This window comes from Salmo salar, chromosome ssa15, assembly GCF_905237065.1.
Source record: "Salmo salar chromosome ssa15, Ssal_v3.1, whole genome shotgun sequence".
In the NCBI taxonomy this organism is placed as follows: Eukaryota; Metazoa; Chordata; class Actinopteri; order Salmoniformes; family Salmonidae; genus Salmo; species Salmo salar.
The window spans coordinates 92,577,807-92,604,862 of NC_059456.1; the positions used below are offsets into that span (position 1 = coordinate 92,577,807).

The 27,056-nt window shown below is 44.5% G+C and overlaps 2 protein-coding genes across 5 annotated transcripts; one reads left to right on the plus strand and one right to left on the minus strand.

Moving 5' to 3' along the window:
* Positions 1-2,513: 2,513 nt before the first annotated feature.
* On the plus strand, positions 2,514-20,244 carry LOC106572596 (nck-associated protein 5-like). Of its 4 annotated transcripts, none has more exons than XM_014146919.2 (13): positions 2,514-2,839; positions 5,529-5,644; positions 10,584-10,740; positions 10,906-11,013; positions 11,147-11,266; positions 11,477-11,575; positions 11,890-14,559; positions 14,721-15,133; positions 15,507-15,621; positions 15,752-15,827; positions 15,998-16,291; positions 19,076-19,224; positions 19,379-20,244. In XM_014146919.2, the coding sequence occupies exons 3-13, from the start codon at positions 10,603-10,605 to the stop codon at positions 19,640-19,642; spliced, it is 4,446 nt and encodes a 1,481-aa protein (XP_014002394.2). In that variant the 5' UTR covers positions 2,514-2,839; positions 5,529-5,644; positions 10,584-10,602; the 3' UTR covers positions 19,643-20,244. The 4 variants fall into 4 exon arrangements, with proteins under 4 accessions (XP_014002394.2, XP_014002396.2, XP_014002397.2 ...); XM_014146921.2 differs by having other exon boundaries at positions 10,611-10,740; XM_014146922.2 differs by having other exon boundaries at positions 10,631-10,740.
* Positions 20,245-21,785: 1,541 nt separating this feature from the next.
* Positions 21,786-26,691, minus strand: bi1 (Probable Bax inhibitor 1). Its single transcript, NM_001140663.1, is given in 10 exon segments — positions 21,786-22,068; positions 22,178-22,253; positions 22,372-22,472; positions 22,618-22,697; positions 22,913-23,010; positions 23,139-23,187; positions 23,467-23,587; positions 25,595-25,703; positions 26,304-26,390; positions 26,564-26,691. Coding segments are annotated over 9 exon segments (714 nt in total). The 5' UTR covers positions 26,360-26,390; positions 26,564-26,691; the 3' UTR covers positions 21,786-22,044.
* Positions 26,692-27,056: the final 365 nt, after the last annotated feature.

The window sequence follows — 27,056 nt, forward strand, 5'->3', positions numbered from 1 at the left end:
TTTAATGTTTAGTGAAATGTAAGAAGAACAATACAATACATTTTTATTGAACATTAATCAAATATTTTTACCTGGAAGAAATGTATTGTTGTTCTGGCTACAGAATAATGTTTTTCTGTGGTGGATCTGGTCTTTTTATGCATTTTAAAGGAATGTCTTTGTATCCGCCACATGAATAGTTAAAATCAGCAATGCTGAAGCTACAGTACATGCCGGGGATATCTCTGGAATGGATAGTACGATTCTAGACTTTATGGTCTTAGCTAAGGATTCGCTGTAGCTTCATGAAAATTACCATAGAGGCCACCATTCCCATTTTATAGCCCCAGCTGTGGACCCACCCTACCCATCTCCCAGTAGAGTGGGTGTGTGGGTGCGTGCACTTGTGCATGATTGTGTGTGTGTGTGTGTGCGTTTGTACTTATGCCTACACACGCACGTGTGTGTGTGTGTGTGTGTGTGTGTGTGTGTCTCCCAGCAGAGCACAGAAGCAGCCAGTGTCACATTTCTTATAGGTGGATTAGCTCCACCTCCCATGAAGCTGAGCCTATTACAGGCCATTAAACTGTCTGCCTCTCAATAGGGTTTTTTACCTCAGGAGTCTAATTTAAAACGCTAATCCCCTTTGACAGCGATGAGGCTCGCTTTGCAAACCAACCAACTGCTCAACGAGGAAGAATGTGTCAGTCAGATGGACCATCTGTCAATGTATAGCTGTATTTCTTTATTGTGTCAGGGATATATTGATTTGAACGTTGGATGCAGTGTATTTTTGGGGCTTTTTAGTCATACAGGTGCAGGGCAGATAGAACCTTGAGGATTTAGTATTTTTATGGAGAAAGACAGTCTTATAGAATGGACTTGGTTTTCATACTGTTTGTATTGTGCTTAATAAGTCAAATGTCCTGCTATGTCTTCGCACATCTGTAAGCTGCCATGTTGAACAGTGCTCTGTGGTGGTCGGGTCTGTCAGCATGTCACTAGTGACTCAATCTGAACGTCACAATGTACTGTTACTGCAGTTTACGAGTAAGCACTGATAAATAAAACTATGTTTGAAATGTGAGATTTTTAGGTACTCTGATTTTACTCTACCTCGATCATAAATCCATTACCTATAGCTTACAGTCGCTAACTCCTATCAGTAACATAACATTAGTATTGTGGGTCATGATCCTTGAAAAAGGGGATATTTTAAGGGTGACTATGGGCCTTTTTATGTGGAAGATGTTGTCATTCCCTCCCAGGGTACCATGTGACCTGCTCTCAGTCATTCAGGCCATGGCAGCCTATCTGACCTTCTTTGAGGGGACTGGTTCTGTGAATGTTCCATTCATTACATCCATCCCATAGAGATAGATGCCCATGTGGATTAATGACTGACAGAGCAGAGGCATTGACTGAGTCCCAAATGGCATCCTATTCCCTATATAAGGAACTAAAGTAGTTCACAATATAGGGAATAGGGTGCCATTTGGGATGCATAAATGGTCTCCAGCCAGATTCATCCACAATTTAAATGACTTTGGATGGAGATGGAAACAGTTTATTCTCACTTCCAACCACTAGGTGGACAGACAGCAGTGTCTCTATTGTTGCCCTGCATTGATTCTGTCTCTTTGATAGCAGGAAGGATGATACACCTCAACCTAGTGCCATTTCAGATGTAGGTATGGCTGAATTGTTCTCAATACAATATGTGGCAATACAATGATTTTTATCCAATGCCACGGTTGAATCGGCATAGGTTTAAAAGCTTTTGTCGGAATGTGGCACCACTGGCAAGCTGCTTAGGTTAAATCTAAATTCCAAGAGTGAGAGAGCCTACAAACACTGACATTCAGGAAAGAACCAAAAGGCTTTTTATTTTGCGTTCTGGAAGTCTGAAGTACAGTACATTCAGCTCAGGCCTCTATGTCAAGTCAATTAGGGTCAATGAAGAAAGGATACACCCAACTTTCTATTAGTAATAATATGGGATATTTACTAGAAATACTAAACAATTAGGCCTACTGGTGTAAGGCATTTATTAAAGCTGTTATTCGAAAGAATCATTAGCTGCTTAATCAATTCACAAATGAATAATGCTATTACAAATCAAACAGAATATTCTAGCTATTAGCTTATGTATTGGTTGTTCATGTATGGTTATTAATTCACTCTTTGTCTTTCCCTCTGTTGCATATTAATAATAGTCATTAATGGTCTGATTCAGGATAAAGTCCTCTTAGCACAGAACTCATGTTCTTTATACAAGCAGTTGAATAGCCCTGGCTGGATAACTCCATTACTAAACAAACCAACTAGCCAGACTGTTGGATATCCTCTCTGGGTCCACGCTTTTGTCTGTTACATAGTGGGGTTTCTTTGGAAACATAACACCCTTTCTTTTCCTTCTTTCTCGCTCCTTTATGGCCTTGCCTGACCAGCAGCTGCAGGGTTAATGTTCAGCAGAAGCAGTAGTTGGAGGAGGGGAGAGGAGGAGGAGAGAAGTGGGGGCAAGTCTACAGTTATTGTAGTAGGCAGGGTCTATTGGGGCAGGAAGCCTGCCTCCTCACTCGCCCTGGAACAATGGGAGATATGGCAGCCACTGCAGGCAGACGGCACAGCACAGGGCAGCCAGAGAGAGATGCACACAATTCACATGCTCGAGGACGGGCCTTTTTCTATCAGTAGTTTAGAGGAAACAGTTCCTTATTAGAGGAGAGGGCATCACCTTGTGGATAAATCCTTTCGTCAACTGGAAAAGATTTACATTGTGGGGCTTTTTTAACGACTGATTTTCTTTAGACTGGGGCTCTCTTGGATGCTTTGAGCGGATGCTAGGATATGAAGCAAGGTGAGACTGGGTGTGCATTTTAGGACAAGCAGATCTGAACATATAGTGAACCGTTTTTATTGTTAGGACTGACAATGTAGTCTAGACTATTTGTCCCTTTTGTGCCGTTATGGCTGTGTTTAGATTTCATTGATTGTGTAGATATGAGATGTAGAGTTGATGTGACAGGTGAGGTGACAGAACCACACCATATGACGTATTAGCTGTGGAGACTGAGAGGACAGATGAACCTGGGAAGCAGAGATCAGATGCCCACAGGCATATGTAACCTCTATGTTATTATGAAACACATTTGACACTGTTGTTGTAGCATCAGTGGACAATTTTTGGAGCAACGCTAAGCACTCAGAACCATGTTTAGTAATTTCATTGTTCAACCCAACATGGATGCATTTGATTGGGGTTGATTTAGTTTGTTTTATAGATCATAGGAGAGGGGCATGTGCACGTTTGCTGTTTAATGTGCCCAATTATGACAAAGCCTCCCCAGTCTCGCTGTATCGGGACTGGCAGTCTGATAATGCAGTTCCTGTAGGGAGGACGGAGGGTGGGGTTGCCTGGCAAATATTTGGAAATATCCCCGCGAGGCCTGCACCACTCAGGTTGATTAGTCTCAGACATGGCATTGATCCAACCTCTGGGTTCTTTTGGGAATCGACCCTCCGCCCCTCCCCCGATCAGTTATTCCCTCTCTCTCCCCTGTACTTTCGGTCAAAATCTTGTTATTGGATGATTAGTCTCACTGTTATTTTGTCTGAACATCAGAAGCCACAGTAACAAATGAATCCAATAGTCTGAATATGTGACATACTGTAGTTTAGGCTACTGACGGTGTTGATAGTCATGTTTATTCTGATTTATTCCTACTGGTCGTGATTTCTCTTTTTAAGATCCTGTTCAATTTGTCTGTCTGAGTCTTCAATGTTGTTTACATCACCTGTTGACACACTTTGATTGTTCACACCGAGAGAACTTCAATCTGTGCCATCCCAGATTGGCAGATGGGGAAGGGTACTGTTTGATATAACCTGAGACAGCCTCCGCCCGGCAGCAGCCAAATCCCCAAGTGTGTGACTGACTGACAAGATTTAAGGAGCTTGAAGGATTTGGCTCTGCTGAGTTGTCTTTGATTTATACTGTAGCCTTGCCCTCATTCCATAAATATAGAGTGTAGTCTGCAAGTCAGCTCATTCCTTGTGGCATCACACCAGATCGAGCCACTTTGAACTCTGAGCTCCATTCAGATTACCTCACACACACAGCATGATATAAATATCAATGTTACCAACCTCCACAGGGAAAACACATTCTCAAGAAAATCATTGCTCAAGAAGTGCCATTTTTCACAGTTTCTTGGATGTGATCAGGTGTGTGTGCACCCAATAACACTATTTGTCTACGGCATGTGGATCGTAAGAATAATCTCTAACACCAGTTGTTGTTTTTGTCGCACAACAACAGATCACAGGTCAGGAGTTTCACAAATGGAGCAGGTGTGTTCTGACTGAGACAGGTATGCAGAATGCTCTGCTCTGTTTGATCTGCAGCTGGAAACCCAAAGTGAGAAAGGCTGATGCTAATCACATTGGAAGTTGACAAGATCTAAAGGATCAGCTCTGGTTTCCCTGTGGGCTGCTTGAGAGTGAAGAGCTAATACTGTAGCTCTTTATCTAAACTCATCTTGTCTGAAGGAACACAGCCAGACTAGACTGACACTGAATCTGAAGCCTATGGCAGTGACTAAGCATGCTCCTATTTAGCTAGCTACAGTATGAGGACAAGGTAACCTCCCAAATGACACCCTCTTCCCTATATAATGCCTATGGGCCCTGGTCAAAAGTAGTGCACTACATAGGGTGCCACATGGGACTCAACCTATGAATAGGGAATAGGATGCCACATGGGACTCAACCTATGACAGAGAGCATCGGAGTGTGTTCCCATTTAGCTATGAGGGTAAGTCTTGTGGAAACGGAACATAACTACCGATGACAGTACAGTGATGGGGAATCCCAGATTGCAGACTGGTTACATGGAGGTTCAATACAGTGATTTTAATACTGCATGTCTGCAGCCTGCATGACATGGCATTATCACTGGAACATGAAAGGGGATTTCTTAAAGGCTACTGGGTCTCTCTGCTAAATTACTCATCCATCTTTTTTTCATCACACTTTACAATGACTCAGATGAAAAGAAGGAAAAATGAGAGCGAGAGGCAGATTGTGGTCTTGGACTGTCTGGGAGGACAGGAAGTCCATACCAGGCCCAGTCCTGATGGTGACATGACATTGCTCTGGGTCCGTATTCACAAAGCGCCTTGAAGTGCTGATCTAGGATCTCGCTGACCATATAATCTTATTTTAATCCAAAAGGCTAAACTGATCCTAGATCAACAGTCTGAGACACTTTATGAATAATGACAGACATGCTATTTCTCTAAGGTCCACACATGCTAAAACCACTTTGAAGCCCCTCTCTGGAGATGTTTTTTCTGAGTGTGCATCTGGGAAATCAAGATGGAGCAAGATGGCCTTGATGTCATAGACTATATAAAAATAATGTTTGATGTCAGCAAATCTGACTGAATACTGTGAGTGGTGGAAAAGGAGGGATGAGAGAACAGTTGAGAGGATGACAGAAAGGAAGAATAGAGAGGATGATAACATGTAATTTTGTTTTTCCTCAGCTTTTTGGCTCTGACATTGGGAGAAGACTAGAGCGAGCGAGCGAGAGAGAGAGAGGTGGTTTACACACCAAGGAGTAGGACTGAGTGCTCTGCTCTAAGGAGAGCTGACATCACAGGTGACTGTCTGTTCCAGAAGACTCTATTCTAGTCGACAGTTCTTTTCTATGTTCTTTGTCTTGTATGTTTCACCCATGAAAACTGACCCCCCTTGCAATAGCTTCTGGCTGGATAATACCTTTGGGGAGACCCCCTGCTTGGCTATTTATTTCTGGTACATGACTCATTTGTTTTCTTATGGTGTAATGTTACAGATTTTTGTCTCCTTATAAAAGCACATCACATGTCCTCAAGCATACTTTTTTTTTATAGCAGGTATCCATTTTACAACCGTTTTAGAGAAAACAGGTGTTGTGTTCCAGCCCAGAGATTACGTGATATATCTTGTTCTCTACATTTAAACTGGGAAACTGTGTGTCATTGCACTTCATGACCTCTTTGTTTTCTGTGGAAGTATTATGGGGAAAGCGCAGTGGAGGTGGGAACATCATTGAAAACGAGCAGTGCTGCTGAAATAGCAATGTCTACCTTATGGTGTTCAGGGTTACCCTTTTGTTATCTGTGTATTTCACTCTCTGGGGGAAGGATGGGGGGAAGGGGATGAGGGTGGGGGGAATGTGGATGAGGGTGGGGGTGGATGAGGATGGAGGGTGGAGGAAAGAGGAGGGTGGGGTGATGGGTGGGGAAAGAGGAGGGTGGGGGGAGGGGATAAGGGTGGAGGTTGGGGAAAGAGGGAGGTGGGAGCGGATGAGGGTGGGGGTGGGGTGGAGGGTGGGGGTAGAGGATGAGGATGAGGGTGGGGTTGGAGGATGAGGGTGAGGGGAGAAGATGAGGGTGGGGAAAGAGGGTGTGGGTGGAGGATAGAGGGTGGGGGAATGAGGATGAGGGTGGGGGAATGAGGATGAGGGTGGAGGAATGAGGATGAGGGTGGAGGAGAGGATGGGGGAAAGAGGAGGGTGGGGAAAGAGGATGAGGGTGGAGGAGAGAGTGGGGAAAGAGGATGAGGGTGGGGAAAGATGAGGGTGGGGGGACAGGATGATAGAGGTGGGGGGAGTGGATGAGTGTGGGGGGATAGAGGATGAGGGTGGGGGATGCGGATGAGGATGGGGGAGAGGATGAGGGTGGGGGAGTGGTGGGGAAGGGAGGTTGAGAGGTGGGGGAGGGAGGATAAGGGTGGGGTGGGAGGTGTAAGGGAGGATGAGGTGAGAGGTGGGGTGAGAGGTGGGGAAGGGAGGATGAGAGAAGATGAGGGTGGAGAAGTGAGGTTGAGGGTGAGAGGATGAGGGTAGGGAGGGGAGGATGAGGGTGGAGGAGAGAGGTGGGGGAGGGGGAGGGTGGGGTGAGAGGATGAGGGTGGGGGAGGGTGGGGTGAGAGGATGCAGGTGGGGAAGGGGAAGGGAGGATGAGAGAGGATGAGGGTGGAGGAAAGAGGTGGGGGAGGGGTGAGAGGATGAGGGTGGGGAAGGGAAGGGAGGATGAGGGTGGAGGAGAAAGGATGAGGGTGGAGGATAGAGGATGAGGGTGGAAGAGAGAGGTGGGGAAGGGAGGATCAGGGTGAGGTGGAGGAGAGAGAATGAGGGTGGGGAGAGAGGGTGGAGGAAGGGAGGGAGGATGGAGGGTGGTGGGGTGAGAGGTGGGGTGGGGAAGGGAAGGGAGGATGAGGGTGGAAGAGAGAGGTGAGGGAGGGAGGGAGGGTGGGGTGAGAGGTGGGGGGTGAGAGGATGAGGGTGGGGAAGGGAGGATGAGGATGGAGGAGAGGGGTTGGGGGAGGGTGGGGTGAGAGGTTGAGGGTGGGGATGGGAGAATGATACAGGATGAGGGTGGAGGAGAGAGGTGGGGTGAAAGGATGAGGGTGGAGAAGGGAGAATGAGGGTGGAGGAGAGAGGTGGGGGGAGGGTGGGGAATATAGGTAGGTGGAGGAGAGGTGTGGAGGATGGGGTGAGAGCATGAGGGTGGGGAAAGAAGAATGAGAGAGGTTGAGGGTGGAGGACAGAGGTGGAGGAGGGAGGGAGGGTGGGGTGAGAGGATGAGGTTGGGGAAGGGAGAATGAGAGAGGATGAGGGTGGAGGAGAGAGGTGGGTGGGGGAGGGTGGGGTGAGAGTTGGGGGAAGGGAGGGGGATGGTGGGGTGAGAGGTGGGGGAAGGGAGGGTGAGAGGTGGGGGAAGGGAGGATGAGGGTGGGGTGAGAGGATGAGTGTGGGGAAGGGAGAATGAGGGTGGAGGAGAGAGGTGGGTGGGGAGGGAAAGTGGGGTGAGAGGATGAGGTTGGGGAAGGGAGAATGAGAGAGGATGAGGGTGGAGGAAAGAGGTTGTGGGTGGAGGAGAGAGGTGGGGGAGGGAGGGCGGGGTGAGAGGTGGGGGAAGGGAGGGTGAGAGGTGGCGGAAGGGAGGATGAGGGTGGGGTGAGAGGTGGGGGAAGGGTGAGAGGTGGGGAAGGGAGGATGAGGGTTGGGGAGGGCGGGTGAGAGGTGGGGAGGTAGGGTGAGAGGTGCGGGGGAGGATGAGGAAGGGAGGTTGAGAGGGGATGAGGGTGAGGAAGGGAGGATGAGAGAAGATGAGGGTGGAGAAGTGAGGTTGAGGGTGAGAGGATGATGGTGGGGAAGGGAGGATGAGGGTGGAGGAAAGAGGTGGGGGAGGGAGGGGGAGGGTGGGGTGAGGATGAGGGTGGGGAGGGTGGGGTGAGAGGATGCGGGTGGGGGAGGGAGGATAAGAGAGGATGAGGGTGAAGGAAAGAGGTGGGGGAGGGGTGAGAGGATGAGGGTGGGGAAGGGAGGATGAGGGTGGAGGAGAAAGGATGAGGGTGGAGGATAGAGGATGAGGGTGGAGGGAAGAGGTGGGGAAGGGAGGATCAGGGTGAGGTGGAGGAGAGAGGATGAGGGTGGGGCGAGAGGTGGGGGAGGGAGGGAGGGAGGGGGAAGGGAGGATGAGGATGGGGTGAGAGGTGGGGGAGGGTGGGGTGAGAGGTGGGGGAAGGGAGGATGAGGGTTGGGGAGGTGGGGTGAGAGGTGGGGGAGGATGAGGGTGAGAGGATGAGGAAGGGAGGATGAGGGTGGAGGATGAGGGTGGAGGAGAGAGGTGGGGAAGGGAGGATCAGGGTGAAGTGGAGGAGAGAGGATGAGGGTGAGGTGAGAGGTGGGGAAGGGAGGATGAGAGAAAGAATCTAGAATAGACTCATCCCGACAGCAGGTTCTAGAATGGACTCTTCCTGTGACAGCATGTTTGTTGTAGAATGGACTCATCCTGACAGTATGTTTGTAGTACAATGGACTCATCCCGACAGTATGTTCTAGAATGGAATAATTCCGACAGTATGTTTGTGTTTGTTACCTACTGTATGGTTTACTTTACGTGACCTGTCTAGCAGGTCTGTTTAGGTCTCGTTGGAGGGGGTGATTTCAGTACCTTCCCTCTACTTACAGCTGTCCCTGAACCCTAACACTAGCAGTGGCCATATGTTCTGCTCCTATAGGCTTTGACAAAAGAATCGCAGTGTGCTATAGATTACTATAGATTCCTCAGTTATCTAGCTAAAGCCAGCAAACAGATGGATACACCAGTTAAACATTTATCTGATCCAACACATCCAGTCTAACATGGCAGAATAGTGTTACATCTATATGCCTTTTTAAAGCTTGGTCGCAAATGGGTCTTCCAAATGGACAAGCATACTTCCAAAGTTGTGGCAAAATGGCTTAAGGACAACAAAGTCAAGGTATTGGAGTGGCCATCACAAAGCCCTGACCTCAATCCTATAGAATATTTGTGGGCAGAACTGAAAAAGCGTTGTCCATTTGGAAGACCCATTTGCGACCAAGCTTTAACTTCCTGACTGATGCATTGTCCATTTGGAAGACCCATTTGCGACCAAGCTTTAACTTCCTGACTGATGTCTTGAGATGTTGCTTCAATATATCCACATAATTTTCCTTCTCATGATGCCATCTATTTTGTGAAGTGCACCAGTCCCTGCTGCAGCAAACCACCCCCACAACATGATGCTGCCACCCCCGTGCTTCACGTGTGGGATGGTGTTCTTCGGCTTGCAAGCCTCCCCCTTTTTCCTCCAAACATAACGATGGTCATTATGGCCAAAGAGTTCTATTTTTGTTTCATCAGACCAGAGGACATTTCTCCAAAATGTACAATCTTTGTCCCCATGTGCAGTTGCAAACCGTAGTCTGGCTTTTTTTATGGCGGTTTTGGAGCAGTGGCTTCTTCCTTGCTGAGCGGCCTTTCAGGTTATGTCGATATAAGACTCATTTTACTGTGGATATAGATACTTTTATACCCATTTACTCCAGCATTTTCACAAGGTCCTTTGCTGCTGTTCTGGGATTGATTTGCACTTCTAGACCATTTCAACTGGGGGGCCAAGCTGGGGCCAGTTGTACTGTTAGAGGGGCCAGTTACATTAGACGTTATTGTTGTCATATAGTTTCCTTCACTGCATTGCAGGCATTAGCAGGCAAAAGACCATGTTCATAATCATCATCGTTGCGACTGTCTAATAACGGATGTAAAAAAAGAACGATAGCAAAAATTAGTTATGTAAAAATTATTTCATCCACATTTAGGGGGGCCACAAGGCCCCCCCCCACCCCCACCCCACAGTCAACTTAGTGTATGTAAACTTCTGACCCACTGGAATTGTTATACAGTGAATTATAAGTGAAATTAACTGTCTTTAAACAATTGTTGGAAAAATTACTTGTGTCATGCACAAAGTAGATATCCTAACCGACTTGCCAAAACTATAGTTACAAGAAATTTGTGGAGTGGTTGAAAAACAAGTTTTAATGACTCCAACCTAAGTGTATGTAAACTTCCGACTTCAACTGTAGATTATTGCCCTGAGAGGAGGCTGTTATGTCTCCTATGGTCTAGCTGTTAGATGCCATTGGAGTCTACAGCCATGTCTCAAGGCAAGGGTAGACTTATGCTTGTGGTTACGTAGTGCATTGTGGTTTTGTGAGTAAAGTGAGACGATTGTAACATTAGGAACCGCCTTCTTGTGTTCATGATGAGAACCATGTCTGATGAGACAGAACCGAGGATGTGTGATGAAAACCTGGAGTCAGACGAGGGAGACGTTGAGGACTACCTGGAGGAAGAGGAGAACAGCGGAGAACTGATGGACCGACTCAGAGAGCTAGAGGTGAGCCAACCACCATCACAATTAAATTAATACAAGACATCTCAAATTATATCATGTTTTAAATATTATATAATAATTTTACCACATTCAGCACTTTTATTTCTGTTTTAACATATAAAAAATATCTTAACATTTATGAATAATCTATTGTCTTCCTGTTGCCAGGCAGAAAACTCAGCTCTTTTGTTGGCCAATGAGAGTCAAAGAGAAGCATATGAGAGATGTCTGGATGAGGTGGCCAACCATGTGGTCCAAGCCCTCCTCAACCAAAAGGTAATTTGCAACAAACAACCCACCATTGACAAAACACAATTTTGAACCACAAGCAGTAAGGCATGGGTTGTCATCGTGGTTAACTTATAGTTGTGCTATACATTGTGTGTGTGTGTTCTGTGTGTCTTTGCAGGATTTGCGAGAGGAGTGCATCAAGCTGAAGATGCATGTGTTTGACCTGGAGAGACAGAACAGAGTGTTGTGTGAGCTCTTCCAACAGAAGCTACCCAACCAGTCAAGCTCTCACGACCAGGTATAAAGCAACGTCACAATTTGCCCTGAGACATGGCTGCAGACTCCTATGGCATTGGAGGCTCTACATCTACACCAATGTCTGCTGAGTATTTGAAATGAATCTCTCAGCTGTTATACCTCTTGCTTCATGTTGTTGTAATGTATAGATTCCCATAACAATGCTGTGCTTAAAGTGGTGTACATGATTGCATTGAATCTCATGTTACAGGTGCAGCCAGGACCCCTCCCAGTATACAATACACAGCTGCTGCACAATGTCTCTGACAAGCAGGTGGGGTCACAGACACAGAGCAACGCACAAGCCAAGGTGAGGACAGAGCACTGTTAGCACTTAATCCTAAAACATGGCTGTAGTCTCCAGCATTCCTCCAACATTAGCTGTCATGACATACTCTGTGGGTTCCAAGGTTTCTCAGATGAAATGGCATTTTCTTTCTATTTCACTATTGTATTCAAGAGACCTTGACTTTGTAATCTCTGTTAAACATTGAGGCTGCAGTCTGGGAAGTGTTATTGAAATCACTTAATTCAATCTTGTTTATTACCTTGTATTTTACCAGTAAGGTTATTGAGAACACACTCACTTCTATAATAACAACCTGACAATCTTTCTCTCCACAGGGAAATGGGTTTCACCACACACTGCCACAGGCCCCAGCAACTCCCCCCAGAGGCCCAGCCGCATCCATGGATGCCCTGTCCCCATTCTTCAAGAAGAAAGCACACATTCTGGAGGTCCTTCGAAAGATGGAGGAGACAGACCCCCTCAAGTTCCACCCCTCTGCAGGCAGCATCACCTTCTGTGACTACAGCCAGGTCCTGATGTCCACAGAGGCTGTCCTGGCTGCTGGAGACCTATGTAAGAAGCACCAGACACTCTGCTCCTGCTCAGACTCCGACATGCAACAACAGCAGCACATGAATGGTGAAGGGCAGTTATGTCCTACGCACCTCAAAAAGAGCACAGACAGTCCAGTCAAATGTAACTATGTTTGTGGTAGTACTGCAAAGCTCAACTCGACCCCGAACCATGTCAAAGGCACATCCACCACAGCTGCTATCAGTGAATGCCACATCAAGAGCACATCAGTGGAGAAACAACAGACAATGAATGACCACCAGCAACCAGCAGGTCCTAACTCTTACTTGTCAATCACAGTTGTAGATCAGACTAGTCCAGCCAATCAGGGCCCAGAGGCTGGATTAAAGACTGGGCAGGTCCAGGACACAGAGAAGGAGAGCTGTCTTAAAGGGAAGTCTGATGAGGATGGTAGTTTGTTTACCTCCCAGCTGCCTGTCCCTGGAGTGAAGAACAACCCTCAGCTAGCATACTGTGAGCTGGAAACCAATGGGTTTCTCTTCTCTTCCAATGACAGTGATAACGTGTTGAGTGATGTAGTTATTCCAGAGAAAGACGGTGGCCCAATAGAAGAGGGGGATTTCTCTGGGAGAGCCAACGTGGCCCTCAGCCCCATCCCTTCATCATGTCTCAGCGACGTCAAAGCCGCTGCCATCAATTCCCCGTCCAGGGTCCTCAAGTTCCTAAAGATCCCTACAATGGCAGAGAGGACCCAGGCAGGGGCCAGCCCTGTCCGTCTGAGCCCCCAGCTCACCCGCACGTCGAAGATCCCCTGTCGCACTAACAACTATGAGGTGTACCACTCCCCTGTCCCCTCACGCAGAGCCACCACCACAGAAAGGACCAGGCAGCCTCCTCCTCCACCCGCCAGGTCCGAGTCCTACCCAGCCACTACGCACTCAGCCTCAGCCCCCACCTCCCCGCCTCAGCCTGAGGACGCCTGCTCCCCTCCAGCCAAGGAGCTTTGCTACAGCAGCCTCTTGGCCCCCAAGACCAGCAATGGTGTCCCCGATCCACTGGCCCCTGGCACTTCGCACACACCCAGGGCCTCTTCGCAGAAGGTCCCGTACTACGAGAACATGTTGGAACTTTCCACCTCGGCTCAGGTAGAAGAATCCAAGGTCCCAGAGAACATAAACATATCATCTTTCTCTCATACCATAACAGAAAGTGACAGGAAGCCAATTAATTCACTACTACAGAAAGACAATGTCCTGAGTCTCCAGCAGCAGCATTTGTCCCCTGCTTCGGACTCCTCATCCTCTTCCTCATCCTCCTCATCTTCGTCCGATCAGGATGGCAACATAGAGAGCCCAGTCTGGCACGGCCACCACAGTCTGCCCAACCCCTCTGCCCTCAGAGCAGCTCAGTATCAGAGCAGCCCAGCTCACTACGCCAGCATGAAAGACAGAGGATCACAGGACCAGGATACTAGAGAGGCCACAATACAGAACTCTGATCTCTCCCAGTCCCAGCCTCCAGTTCTCCCAGCCAAGAGACATGATCCCTCGTCCATTCCCAAGAGGCCTTCTGGGGTAGCAGGGCCAGGGAGGCAGCCAGCCGAGTCTAGTCACACATTCAAAGACAGGCTGGCTGCACTTGGCAAGCTGAGGAGCTCAGAGGATTTACAAGTCAATGTGCTCCTGCCAGTAGACAAGCCAGAGCCTCAGAGTGAGGAGAGTATAGTCTATTTTAACGATGACAGGAATAAGACAGAGGAGAGCCCTGTGGATGGTAATTTAGATGAGCAAAGACACTCGAAATATACAGACTCTCTGGATGGTAAGCTTAAAGGTATTCCTGGTAGTGTTGCTTTGAAGTTCCCAGGTGGCTGTCAGTCTTACGATCCAGCAGCTAAGTCTCTCTTTGGCTCTTCAGTCGCCAAGGCAGAGCTGGAGACGCTCTCATCCAGAGTGGGTGTGGCTAAGACGGACAGCCCCAAAGGTAAACTGGGCCTCCCGTCGCCAAACACTGACACTCCCATAGTTTTACGCAACAACATGAAATGCCCGGCTTCTCTGAACCTGTCTTACCATGGTAAACAACCTGCACCCAGCATCCCTTACAGCACCAGCAGCCCCAGCAAGGCCCCTCCTAAGTCCCCGTCTAAAACGTGCCAGGGCCTGGCTCCCTCAGCTGGAACTGGGAAGCCCACCCTGGAGGCCCCAGCCCTGGTCCCCCGGTACTCCTCCAAGTCAGAGGACAGGAGCAAACTCAACGCAAACAAGAGAAACACCACAGTGTACGGTGACAGCCTTCCTCCCCCGCTCCCAATGCCAATGTCAGAACCGCAGCAGCAGGAGGAGGAGAAGAGACACCTTGTCCCTATTGTCTCCAGCCCCACACTTGGCCCCACGTCAGCCATTGAGGAGAAGGTGATGAAGGGTATCGAGGAGAACATGCTGAAGCTGGCAGAACAGGACAGAGGACAGGTATAAATGTTTGTTTTTTCTGTGATATATTGTTTTATGCGTTACTTATTAGTGACATGTCAAAATTTTTCTGGAGCTGGAATTTGTTTGTGTTAATATCAAGTATAAAGTATTTCACAGTGTTTGCTGTCAGCAATTTGATAAATAAAGACTTTTAACAGGTTACTGAGGTCAAACTGAAGGCCTCTAACGGGATCGCCAGCTGGTTTGGCCTGAAGAAGAGCAAACTCCCAGCTCTCAGCCGCAAACCAGACATACCACCTAAGGTCAAAGACGAGAAGAAAGGTGGAGAGTGGAGGCTGAATATCCCTTCCAAAATGGCGGGGTCTAAGTCTAAAGGAGAGGGGGTGGGGGTGGAGAGCCTAAATATCTCGATGCTGATGGAGAAGGCGGAGGGTCTGAGGAGAGCTCTGGAGGAGGAGAGGGCCTACGTGAACGGGGTTGGGGGGGTCGCGATGGACCGCTCTGGGAGGGGCCACTCCTGTGAGGTGGTGATGGACCAGTCACAGGGCCAGCTGGCTGTGATGTATAGGGGAGCGCGCTCAGACAACTTCATGCAGCAGCTACTGAACAGGTGAGGAATATATATAAGCTATGGGATTCTATGTTTAGTCAGTTAGGATTGTTTTCTATTGCTTTTGTTTGAAGTAAAACAACTTTTAAGTTGATATCTTTTTAATTAACTATCGCCAAGCACTATCTGAAGGGGGGGCTGTTCCTCTTTTGTTCTCTATTGTGCCTCAAGCAAGGGGGAGGCCGATGACATCAGAGGGCATCATCAGACTAACTCCTTGAATGGCTTACTCTGTGAAGTTTGCAGTTTTTGTATCGCTGGAGTATGTCTTTAATCAAGCTTAATCTAAAATGTGAATTTTGTGCAAAGATAAAGTCAAATGTTTGTTGCCTTTTCCTCTTTTGAACAACATCTTACCGCTGTGTGACTAAAGGGTGGATGGGAAGGACTTCAGTGGCATCAGTGTGGCTCAGAGACGCCTCTCCTTTGACTGTAAGACCTCCAGACCATTCAGCAGACACACCACCAGCGGGGAGGACATGCAGAAGGTAAACTACAGATTAATTGCGATTTAATCTTTTTCTTTATTCTGTGTGTGAATGGAGAAGGTGAGTATTTCCACTTTATTCTGTGTATGTGTAAATGTGTGTTTTGAGAAATGTTTTTTTATTTACTCAGGGTTCAGAACATCTGATCAGCAACGTCCCCTCAGATGAGAATTTAGCTGACCCAGTTCACTCTCATCACTTCGCAGGTAAGAAAACTGAGCAGATTAATCATTTTTCATGGAGGCGTTGAGTATCTCAGATTGTGTTAATCCTTACCAAATCTAATCAATAATCAAATTAGAGAAGGTTTTGAATTGAATCAGTCTGTGAGGCATGAAGGGACATACACTGATTGTCCCTGTTCTCTCTCTCCTAGCTTCTGGTGCCTCCACCTACACCCTGGACAGTGGCATTGGCACCTTCCCTCTGCCTAACTACTGTAGTGGTACACCTGGGAGAAGCCTGTCTAAGGTGAGGGGGGCTGGAGCTGAGCATGGCTCCTCTGGTTCTCCTGGCCGAGCAGGGAGGAGAGCTAGGACCCTGGACAGAGAGCCCTCATCCATGGAGCAGTGCTATCAATCTCACAGAGAGATGACGGCCCCGGTAATGTACGGGTCTGTACTGGAGGGGAAAGGCATGCCCAGGCAAACAGCTGGGGTCATTCATGAAGGTACAATACTGAGAAATACTGTATACATAAGTTCATAACATCAAATACTGTACATCACAATTCTCTAAATCAAACATATACCCGTAATACGTATAGCAATCCGATGATTTGGTATAATGAAGATAAACTGGAGCTTTTATACAACCAAATCTCTATTTTTGATGTAAATGGCATGTTTTAGAAGGGCCCAAAACCTTTTTTTTTATATGACTTCACTTGTTTTTGAGAAACACACTCCAAACAGCGATTCGCTTTCCTCATCCTCGTTGTGCAGTACGGGAGCTCTGAAAAAACATGAACGTAGGCTCCAAAAATACCCAAATACATCCTTTAAGAAACTGAAGAGCTCTCATTATAGTGATGCAGGTCTTTAGATGTTGTACACATCAAATTGTGTTATTCTGAATTTTATCCTCAACGTTATATTCAATTTTGTTGTGACTCGAGCAATACATCTCTGTCCATTCTAGCAGCAGGCTACACAAAGAATTAAAAATAAAAAGGAAAACGCTGCACACTGCTGTTCGTGCTCCCAGGTGATATTGTTCTGTTTCGACCCTTAGGTCTTCATCAGGCATCCATATCCCATGTGGAAGGTCCTATATATAGGGGCAGTGCTGAGTGACATCACTTCCTGAAACAGGAGGTAAAAATATATAATATCAGTTCAAACTATCAACATTCAATATATAAAAAAATGTACAGTACTAGTCAAAATTTGGACACACCTACTCATTCCAAGGTTTTTCTTTATTTTTACTATTTTCTACATTGTAGAATAATAGTGAAGACATCAACTATGAAATAACCCATATGGAATCATAGTAACCAAAAAAAGTGTTAAATCAAAAATATATTATATTTGAGATACTTCAAAGTAGCCACCCTTTGCCTTGATGACAGCTTTGCACACTTGGCATTCAGAGAACCTTCTAGAAGGACAACCATCTCTGCAGCACTCCACCAATCAGGCCTTTATGGTAGAATGGCCAGACGGAAGCCACTCTTCAGTAAAAGGCACCTACAGGACTCTCAGACCATGAGAAACAAGTCTCTGGTCTGATGAAGCCAAGATTGAACTCTTTGGCCTGAATGCCAAGAATCAAGTCTGGAGGAAACCCGGCACCATCCCTACGGTGAAGCATGGTGGTGGCAGAATCATGCTGTGGGGATGATTTTCAGCAGCAGGGACTGGGAGACTAGTCAGGATTGAGGGAAAGATGAATGTAGCAAAGTACAGAGAGATCCTTGATGAAAACCTGCTCCAGAGCACTCAGGACCTCAGACTGGGGCGAAGGTTCACCTTCTAACAGGACAACGACCCTTAGCACACAGCCAAGACAACGCAGGAGTGGCTTCGGGACAAGTTTCTGAATGTCCTTGAGACCTGAAAATAGCTGTGCAGTGACGCTCCCCATCCAACCTGACAGAGCTTGAGAGGATCTGCAGAGAATGGGGAAAACTATCCAAATACAGGTGTGCCAAGCTTGTAGCGTCATACCCAAGAAGACTCGAGGCTGTAATCGCTGCCAAAGGTGATTCAACAAAGTAGAGTAAAGGGTCTGAATACTTACATAAATGTGATATTTGTAAAATAATAATAATAATCTAAAAACCTGTTTTTGCTTTGTCATTATGGTTTATTGTGTGTAAATTGATGAGGGGAAAAAACTATTTAATTCGAATAAGGCTGTAACGTAACAAAATGTGGAAAAAGTCAAGGGGTCTGAATACTTTCGGAATGCATTGTAGGTTAGTATAATTAGGAGCCACAGTGCTCCCTATCGCTGTTACTTTGGTCTGTAAGAAAAAGTATCTTCTGAAGAGAAAATAGTTGGAGGTTAGTACCAGTTCAGCTAAGTCCACAATACAGTTGGTGCTGGGGAAGTTCACTGAGGTAGAACTTGAGGGCCTCTAGGCCGCCCTGGTGGGGGATGTTAGTATATAGACTGGTAACATCAAAAGTACACAGAATATAATTTTCTGGTATGTGGTCCAGAGATGTATAAAATCAATAGTCTCTGGTGTAGGTGGGGAGAGAGGTCACCCAGGGTTTCATGAAATGTTCTCTGTCAGAGATCTGTTACTACTCACAATGGACCAGCCTGGTATAGGTGGCGTCATGCTCTTGTGAATTTTGGGGAGAGTGTAGATGACAGGTGTGGTTTGGCAGTCAACTTGCATGTACTCATTCTGTCTTTGTAATTTCCCCTTCATTCAAAAACTTTGACAGTTTATCATGGATCAGAGACTTTAATTGATTAGTAGGATCCCTGGGGAGTCTTGTAAAATTCATAATCACGGAGTTCTTCGAATTTCATTTTCATAGTCTGCATCACTATTGCACCTCCCTTGTAGGCATGTTTTATAATAATAGTGGAGTCATTTTTGAGGTGGAACAGCTGGATAGGGGAAATGGCTTGAGTCGCACAAAATGGAATTTAATGTTGCGGATAAAGTTCGGAATGACACAATTTAATGTGTACAACATCTAAAGATCGGCATCACTATACTGAGAGCATTTCTGTTTCTAAAAGGACATATTTGGGTGATTTTGCAGCATTTGTTAATGGTTTTTTTCAGAGACCCATACTGCACAACGAGGATGAGGAAGTTAATCGCTGGTTGGGCTAAGTTTCTCAAAACATTTTTACATCAAAAATAGATTTGGTTTAAAAAAGCAAATTTCTCCTTGAAATTACTTTTATACATGAACAATGTATTTTATGTATGGACTTTCATTGAGAATAATCCTGAATAAAATATATTTTGTAACCTTTGCAGACACAGAAGCCTATGGAGCTCACATGCTGTCCCCCCGCTCCAAGACCTGGACCTTCCCCAACCTGAAGACCCCTGCAGGGCCCACTGAGATGTACCTGGCCGTGGAAGAAGAGGTGGAGACGGCCCCCTATGGATCCCCATTCAGAGGGGTGGGTTGAAAGCATGATCATTTCAGACTAACCATTTTGCATTTGTAATATGTAATTAATTTATAATAGGATTATAAAAATTGTATTGTGGATTTGTGACGTTTTACTATTGAGTCTCTCTTCTCCCTCCTCCTTCCCTCTCTCTACCTTATAGAAGGCCTGTGGTTCCTCTGGATCTCGTAACATAGACCCCAGCAGTCTGCCGGTGCCGGCCCAGACAGGGCTGAGCCGACGGGGGAAGATCCGCAGTACGCCCAGTGCCCCAGAGATGGGCCTTGGCCGGGAGGCGGGCCTGGAGCTGGTGAGGGAGAGGCCTGAGGAGACCCTCTCCCCCAGCCGCCCCCAGGTCCTAGTGACCCCCGAGTCACTCAGTGACTCTCTCTACGACAGCCTCTCTTCCTGTGGCAGCCAGGGATGACTTGCAGATCTTACTATGGTGCCGACTGACCCACCTTAGTGGAATATGGACTGTGCTAAGATATACCCATTTCACACTATCGTACCAACCTGAACCATATTGGGCTGGCTCCAATTCCAAAATGTTCTTTTAACATTGTTCTTTCCAGAATGGTTCTAGCTACTATGGCGGATGCGTAACCAGGCCAGCCGGATATAGCTTGGTCCGACCAAGCTTAGTTTGTCTCAGTAGTGTAAAAAGGGTACAAGTGATGCTGACCATCCTTAGAGGAATATGGACTGTGATAAGATGGTGTCCCCTTAAAACTTTCATGTTTGCTTTCTCACCAGCTACTGTATGTTTCAAGGTTAACTGGAAAGACAAACCTCTCCTCAGGATAACTGCAACCCAAAGGATAGACTATTCACATTAACACTGTTTTATGACAGGAGAGAATTGGACAAACTGAACACACTGCTAACCAAAATAGCTATTTATATAATTGTAGGATTATGGAAATAGTGTGCTGAGCGATTAGGGCTTTGAGGTCTTTTCGGTTCAATTTTGATTATTTATTTTGCTAATTAAATGCTGTAACACAGAATAAAACAATTAAAGTCCAATGATGTCAGTGACTGCCCATTACTGCACCATTTATTCACATTAATTTGATAAAATATTTCAGTTGTGTATATTACGTTTGATTACTTTATTATTCCATTCCAAGTCATCCCATCTCTATTGAGCTGCTGCCTATGCTCTGACAAAATCCCTATTTTAGAAGTTCTTCAAAATAAATAAGGCATATTTTTATGATAGCTGAATACCAACTATCAATCACTTAATGTATTGTTGTATTGATAATGTATTGTTGGGTACAGACACCTCACGAAGCAAGTGCTCTCTATCCCTATCGCGCATTCTTCTGTCTGCCTCACACTAACCTAAGGTAGCATGCCTAAAATAAGCCGACCGGACAAGTAGCTGCGCAATGGATTATGGTCATTACCACGGGTTCTCCGCGAAATGATGTCGTTTCCAACAGGTCAATATTCTACAACATCGCAGTTCGGGCTTGATCTGATGTATCGCATAGTACTAGGTAATACACATGATGACAATATCGAACATTCCCACCAAAAAATATATTTTATGTTGAAATTGAATATGTCTTGTTAAGTCTTACTCCAACCTTCACCTACAGAGCGCTGGAACACTGAACATGCAAAGACTCATTACCAATAATACAAATAAATCCTTCTCTTTATCAGTACGCCCAATGTACCGAATCCTTCATCTTGAGCTTAATTTTCCACTATTGAATACATGTAATTTTATGTAAAATTATTTGTTGATGGTGTTAAGATTTTCTCTAACTGCCAAGAAAGCATTTAGTTCATCTTGAACAGCTAAGATGTCAACATTCTTTTAAAAAGGTTTTTGATTATTTCTTGTTCATGTGTTCACACTGAAGCACAAATAAAATAAAATGACACCTTATACCTTGATCTTGAAATGTATATCTGCAATGAAAACTGCATTTAGTTAACCTAATTTGATAAATGTATTCAAAGTTATCACTGGTAAAGTATGTTTTTCACAGTAGGCCTTTACAGATAACAAAAATCTAACAAGAACGCATCGGTCCATCTATTCTACAGCCTTGACCAGTCCTTTTTGTGGCGCACAAGCTGACCATAAAGTGCAATTGTACATCTTCATCAAAGGTCAGCCGAATTACCAATACTATTTCACTACGTTGAAGAAGAACGTAAGTGAAATAGTAAATAAGAGGAAAATTATAAGTTGTGACTCGGGACCGGTACCCCCCTGTATATAGCCTCGTTATTGTTATTTTCTTGTTACTTTTTATTTTATTTAGTAAATATTTTCTTAACTATTTATTGAACTGCATTGTTGGTTAAGGGCTTGTAAGTAAGCATTTCACGGTAAGGTCTACACCTGTTGTATTCGGCGCATGTGACAAATAAAATGTCATTTGATAAAGACATAACAGGCCAGGATGTCTGTCACATCCCTTCCATAAACGAAACTAAAGATGTTGGAGGAATAGCATTAACAAATCAAAAAATTAGAACATAAAACTATGATTAATCTCCAAAAGCTCAAACAGCCTTCTGAAAATCTTTTTTTTTTTTTTAATGGCACAAAGAGTTCAGTTCTGTTATGTACACCTTCATAGAACAACCACTCCCCCTACAGGACAAGCATTCTCACTGCAGCAGTAGCCTAAAATACAACCGTATCATAACCACTTGCAAGCTCAAATCAAAGGACAAAAAGTAACCAAGAACGACAAATAGTAAAAGCACCAACAGCACTGCAGACAGAGGCTTTGTTGCTGGTTCTGTTCCTTGTCACAGATCGTTTTTCATTTGAAACTTCAACTGGATTTATTTAATCTACTTCTTTTCTTTCTTCTTGTCCTGAAAATATAAAATATTACCATTTGCATAGTGACATTTTCTAGTATGAGAAAAAGTAAACATTACATGAGATTAATATTCTGTCTTGGGGGAAAATAAAACAAATTACCTTCTCATTCATGGCAAGGAGAATCATGAGTTTTCTGAAAATGGTCACAAAGTCGAGGAACAGGTCCACGCAATGCCTTTCAAGAGAAAAACAATGACTTAATTGAATTGACTTTATATTATATTTCATTCTAATACATTAGCAAGTAAAACGTTTTACAACTGCTTATTTGGTGAAATGTTATAAAGCTTTACCAGATGTAGTCCTTGTCTCCGTTCTCTGCTTTCTCAATGATGAGCTGAGTGTCGAACAGAACAAAGCCACACATAATGACCAGCCCCAGGTACATGTGAGCCTGTTAGTGAAGAGAAGAGCCATGTTAAGTCTGAGTCACCTTGCTGAGACCTCCTCACACAATTATATTACACACTTCCAAATTTATGAGTGGAATCACTTCACCTCCAAGTCGTAAGAGATGGCTCTATAAATATTTAGGCTACCTTGAAGAGTATCGCTGATCCTAAGAACATGTTCACCACAGACACCAGGAACAAGACAGACAAGCCAGACATCAGAGTACCTGAGAAGACAACAAACATGTCAAAGAGGACAAATCACACATTGTTTCAAGATTTTGGGGGGGTTATATCTTGACTAAATTAACACAAATTCTGTGAAATGTGTGAATGACTTGTGCTTCTCAATGAGCAAAAGGGTTTTTTCAAGTAAGTTAAGATATTATGACCAGAACAGATAAATAACTATGCTACTGAATAGCGCATTACATCTTTGTACCTCCTAGGAAGAGGAAGCTCCTGCGCTTGGCATACAGGGCACTGAGAGTGAAGCAGACAAAGATGATTGAGGTTCCAAGGAAGGCTGTCACAATGATGCTAGAGAGAGACCAGATAGATAGACACGCAATTTAAGGACACAGTCTTCTTGACTCAATTGAATAACAAATATTCCTAAGAAATTATTTCCAACAATATTTAATAGCACATACGCTTAAATGTTCTACCTTGGGTTAATGATGATGACAAAGTCCATTGCTGGTCCAAGACCAACACCTGGTGAGAAAGAAAAAGTCAATTTGACTGCAGGGAAGACAAAGTTTATGAATTGCCTGGCTGTGCCATGGGACAGTGGATGCGCATTGATCATTTCAAATTGAACTGTTAACAGGCATTACCTGGGGATTGTGGTGAATAACTAACTCCCTGCTATCAACCAATCAGCATCCAGGATTCAAACAACCTGTTTTATAATGAGTTTTTTTTTTTCTCCAATGACTGACAAATGAACAGTCAATAAGAGCCAAAATTGGCTGTCTAAAGCCCTGAGTTTACCTGTGAAGAAAGCAAACCCTGCAAGGATAGCCAGTCTCTTCTTCTCGGTCTCTGGGCTGTGTGGTGTCATGGACAACCAAACCACCATGCCCAGGGAACCCAGAAGAGTCAGCAAACCACCCTAGAGGAATAGGATAAAGCCAGTAGTATTTTTAGTAGTTATAGCTTCACCATTGCCTAAAATCTATCTGAACGTTACTGTATTTACTAGGGGTGAAACGGTTCACAAAACTCACGGTTCGGTACGATACGGTACAGTGGTGTCACGGTTCGATACGGTTTTGATACATCGCCAAAATAAATGCCTGAGAAATATGTAATTTTATTTAGATTTTCCATTTATTATAATAGTAAACAGGGTAGCTTGAATTCCCAGGAGCATATGGAAACAAAGGGACAATAAAAAACAGCAGTGCCTGCCTTATAACATGAAATAATACAGTCATTTAAAATAGAACTTCAACAAGAGTGCATAGCCCAGCAGCATATATCAGCATTAAGTCACATAGCTGTGCCTTAAACAAAATAGGACCACTTGAGACATTACTTGAGAAAAAAAAACATTTTTATCAGATTTTCAAGTTTTTCTTTAAGATTAGTCTATCCACATTATCTGCAGTGAGCACAGATCGACTTACTGTGAAAATGTCAGCCACTGTGGAGAATACACTCTCGCTAGGGACAGAGGTCCAGGCACAGCCAGGTAGCGCCTTGCTAACATGGCAACATGAGGGTATATTAACTCATTGGTCTTCCACCATGTAAGTGGATCAGCATCCAGGGGAATACAGTCCACTTCCCTGTATGAGGTCACCTCCTCCTCTATGACCTTGACCTTTGACTTGGTTCCCTGCTCCTGGGTCGTGAACAACTCCCCAAAAAGCTCAGCCACGGCAGACTTCTTTTCTGGAGGAGAACCCCTGTCGTCTGACATCTCTGGAGAGGGGTTGGCTCCTGTGGTATCTGTGGCTTAGCCCTGCAGAATTAAATTAGATTAAAATTACTCTCTTTGAAGTGGCTTTAAAAATATGATTTGTTGTTCGAAATATATATATATATATATATATATATATATATATATATATATATATATATATATATATATATTTATATATCACTAATTAATAAAATAATAAATGTCACATTAACAAAATAAATACAATACCTGTTGTATATTGGTCACAATCTCTGCTGTGAGTTCATTGTAGACTCTCAGACGAGCAGCAGCATCCAGATGCAGCAGGGACTTGAACCAGGCTCCAAAGCGGTGCTCTTGTGTAAGAAGTCTTGGACATCAGGGTCAGCATATCTAGGCTCCAGGTTAACTCTGATAGAAGTCTTGACATCCCTTACTGCGGGTTCATCTTCATCAGATGCCACCATTGATTTCAGGATCATTGTTTTCATAGACCGGAAACTGATGGAATGCTCTCAGTGCATATAAGTGTTGTGACTGTTTTGAGAGGTTTGCACACTTTGATAACTTCCTCTGCTAGTCTTAGGTAATTTTCAGACAAAGTCACAATATCTTTGACATTCTTCCTCACAGCTTGATCAGTCAGTGTAGAATACACTGTGACTTTCTGCTCAAGGTATCTCTCAACCATGTCATGGCTTGAATTCCGTCAAGTAGTGACATCTTGGATTAGTTTGTAGTTTGGCAGCTCCAGCATCTCCTGTTTTGTCTTGAAAACAGGAGGTGACATTGCTTTTTGAGATGCTAGATTAATAATGTGAGGAAAGCATCCTATCTGTGGCCCCAATCCAGCTAGTGCAACTGCATTTACAATATTTCTAGCCTTGTCAGTGGTCACAGGAATCGTTACATTATCCCTCTCCAACGTCAACTTCAATAACTAATGAGCTGAGCTGCAGACAACTACAACTTTATTACTATGTGGATATTTTTCCCACATTAATTTATACACCATTGGTTTATGCAATAATATATTTTTTACAATTATATATATTTTCCTAGCTATAATATATGATTCATGTATTGTTCGGTTCGCAGTGCGTACCGAACCGTGCACTCTGTACCGAACGGTTCAATACGAATACACATACCGTTTCACCTCTAGTATTTACCTATGTGTGTCTATTATCGGGTAGTGTGCTTACTGTTTACCTGAAAGAGCCGTGTGACAACATGGACGTAGGAGCCTGCTGCAGCCACGAACATGCAAACTGCCAAACTGGAGTAGACATTCTTCAGGTGTAACTGGGTAGATTGGGAACTGGGAAAAACATTGTGTTAACCATGTCATGTTAGTCATTTAGCTAGCGACCATAAGTATGGACAGATAGAACAAAGTGTCAGATGTTTCACCAGATGTATAAATCTGAAGCATCCAGTTGGAATTTCCATTTCCCACCAAATTTGGTGAGGAGAGGAAGCCCAGTCAGTGTCTGGCAGTTTGAGAGTATGGAGCGAGATGGAACTGGGCCGGCATTCAGCTGATTTTCTCATGAAAGTAAAGCCAGACCTCAATATAGTTATTTTGCCAAAACTAAAAAGTGCCCTAAGTTTTGTAGACGTGACCCTTTGTCAAAGTTTCAAAAAATGTGCGTTCTTTAGGAGTGTATGGGCGAATTGAGTTATTACACACGCACTTCACAGAATGATTTTTTGCTAAAGGAAATATGAAAATACATGCTAGAACGCGCCAATACGACATCGCTAGCTCGTGCTTGGCTCTGCCCAGCTCCTTACTTGTTCTATCCACTATGTTTCATTTATTCCCATTGAAAACGACAGATTAATTTATTGGTATGGCTCTGCATTATACAGAGCATTATTATCTGCATTAGAAATTTGACAGAAGAGTTCTGCTTACATTTGGGAGAACTTGAGGAGAACATCCAATTTGATGCTGCGGTCAAACACGTTCATATTAAAACAGGTTTCTGAGATCTTGGCAGATCTAAAAACAAGGAAATTACAAAGATTAATTTTAACGTAACCAACGATTATTGACTGTCCGTTAGTTAACTAGCTACACTAGCTAACTAACGTTACTTAGCCAGAATTGTAACTCAAAGAGTTACGTTAGCTAAAACAGCATAAAACGTTAACAAAGAAAATAGTAATACATACCATAAACGTACTTGGCACAGTAGTTAGCCAGCTAGCTTTATCCCTTGTCTTTTATTTCCTTCGACAACAACTTTCTATCTATCCTTGTTTACTAACTGTACGTGTCATTCGATCGAGCGTCGCAACGTAGTGACATCATCACATTGCAAAAAAATGTGGAAATCTCATTTACATTTATTCATTCTATTGTCGGTGCCATCCGGAATCCTTGGGACGTCCATACCCACATCGAAGTTGACATTTAAAATGGTTAAAGTTAGGGTTTAGGGTATGGACGTCCTAAGGATGCCAGATAGCCCAAATTATGAAAATATTACAGGATCATTGTAATGGACGAATACAAAACAATTGACTATTCCACAAAAACACACACCGACAAGGAAATATAATCAAACTTTTATTTGGCAACGTTTGAATTTAAAAACATAGGATCATTGTATTGGACGAATACAAAACAATTGACTATTCCACAAAAACACACACCGACAAGGAA

Bases quoted from the DNA above. Each gene is read 5' to 3' on its own strand.
- LOC106572596 (XM_014146919.2), top strand. From the start codon at position 10,603: ATGATGAGAACCATGTCTGATGAGACAGAACCGAGGATGTGTGATGAA. The intron at 11,014-11,146 runs GTAATTTGCAAC...GTGTCTTTGCAG, and splicing joins AAGCCCTCCTCAACCAAAAG to GATTTGCGAGAGGAGTGCAT. The intron at 15,134-15,506 runs GTGAGGAATATA...GTGTGACTAAAG, and splicing joins ATGCAGCAGCTACTGAACAG to GGTGGATGGGAAGGACTTCA.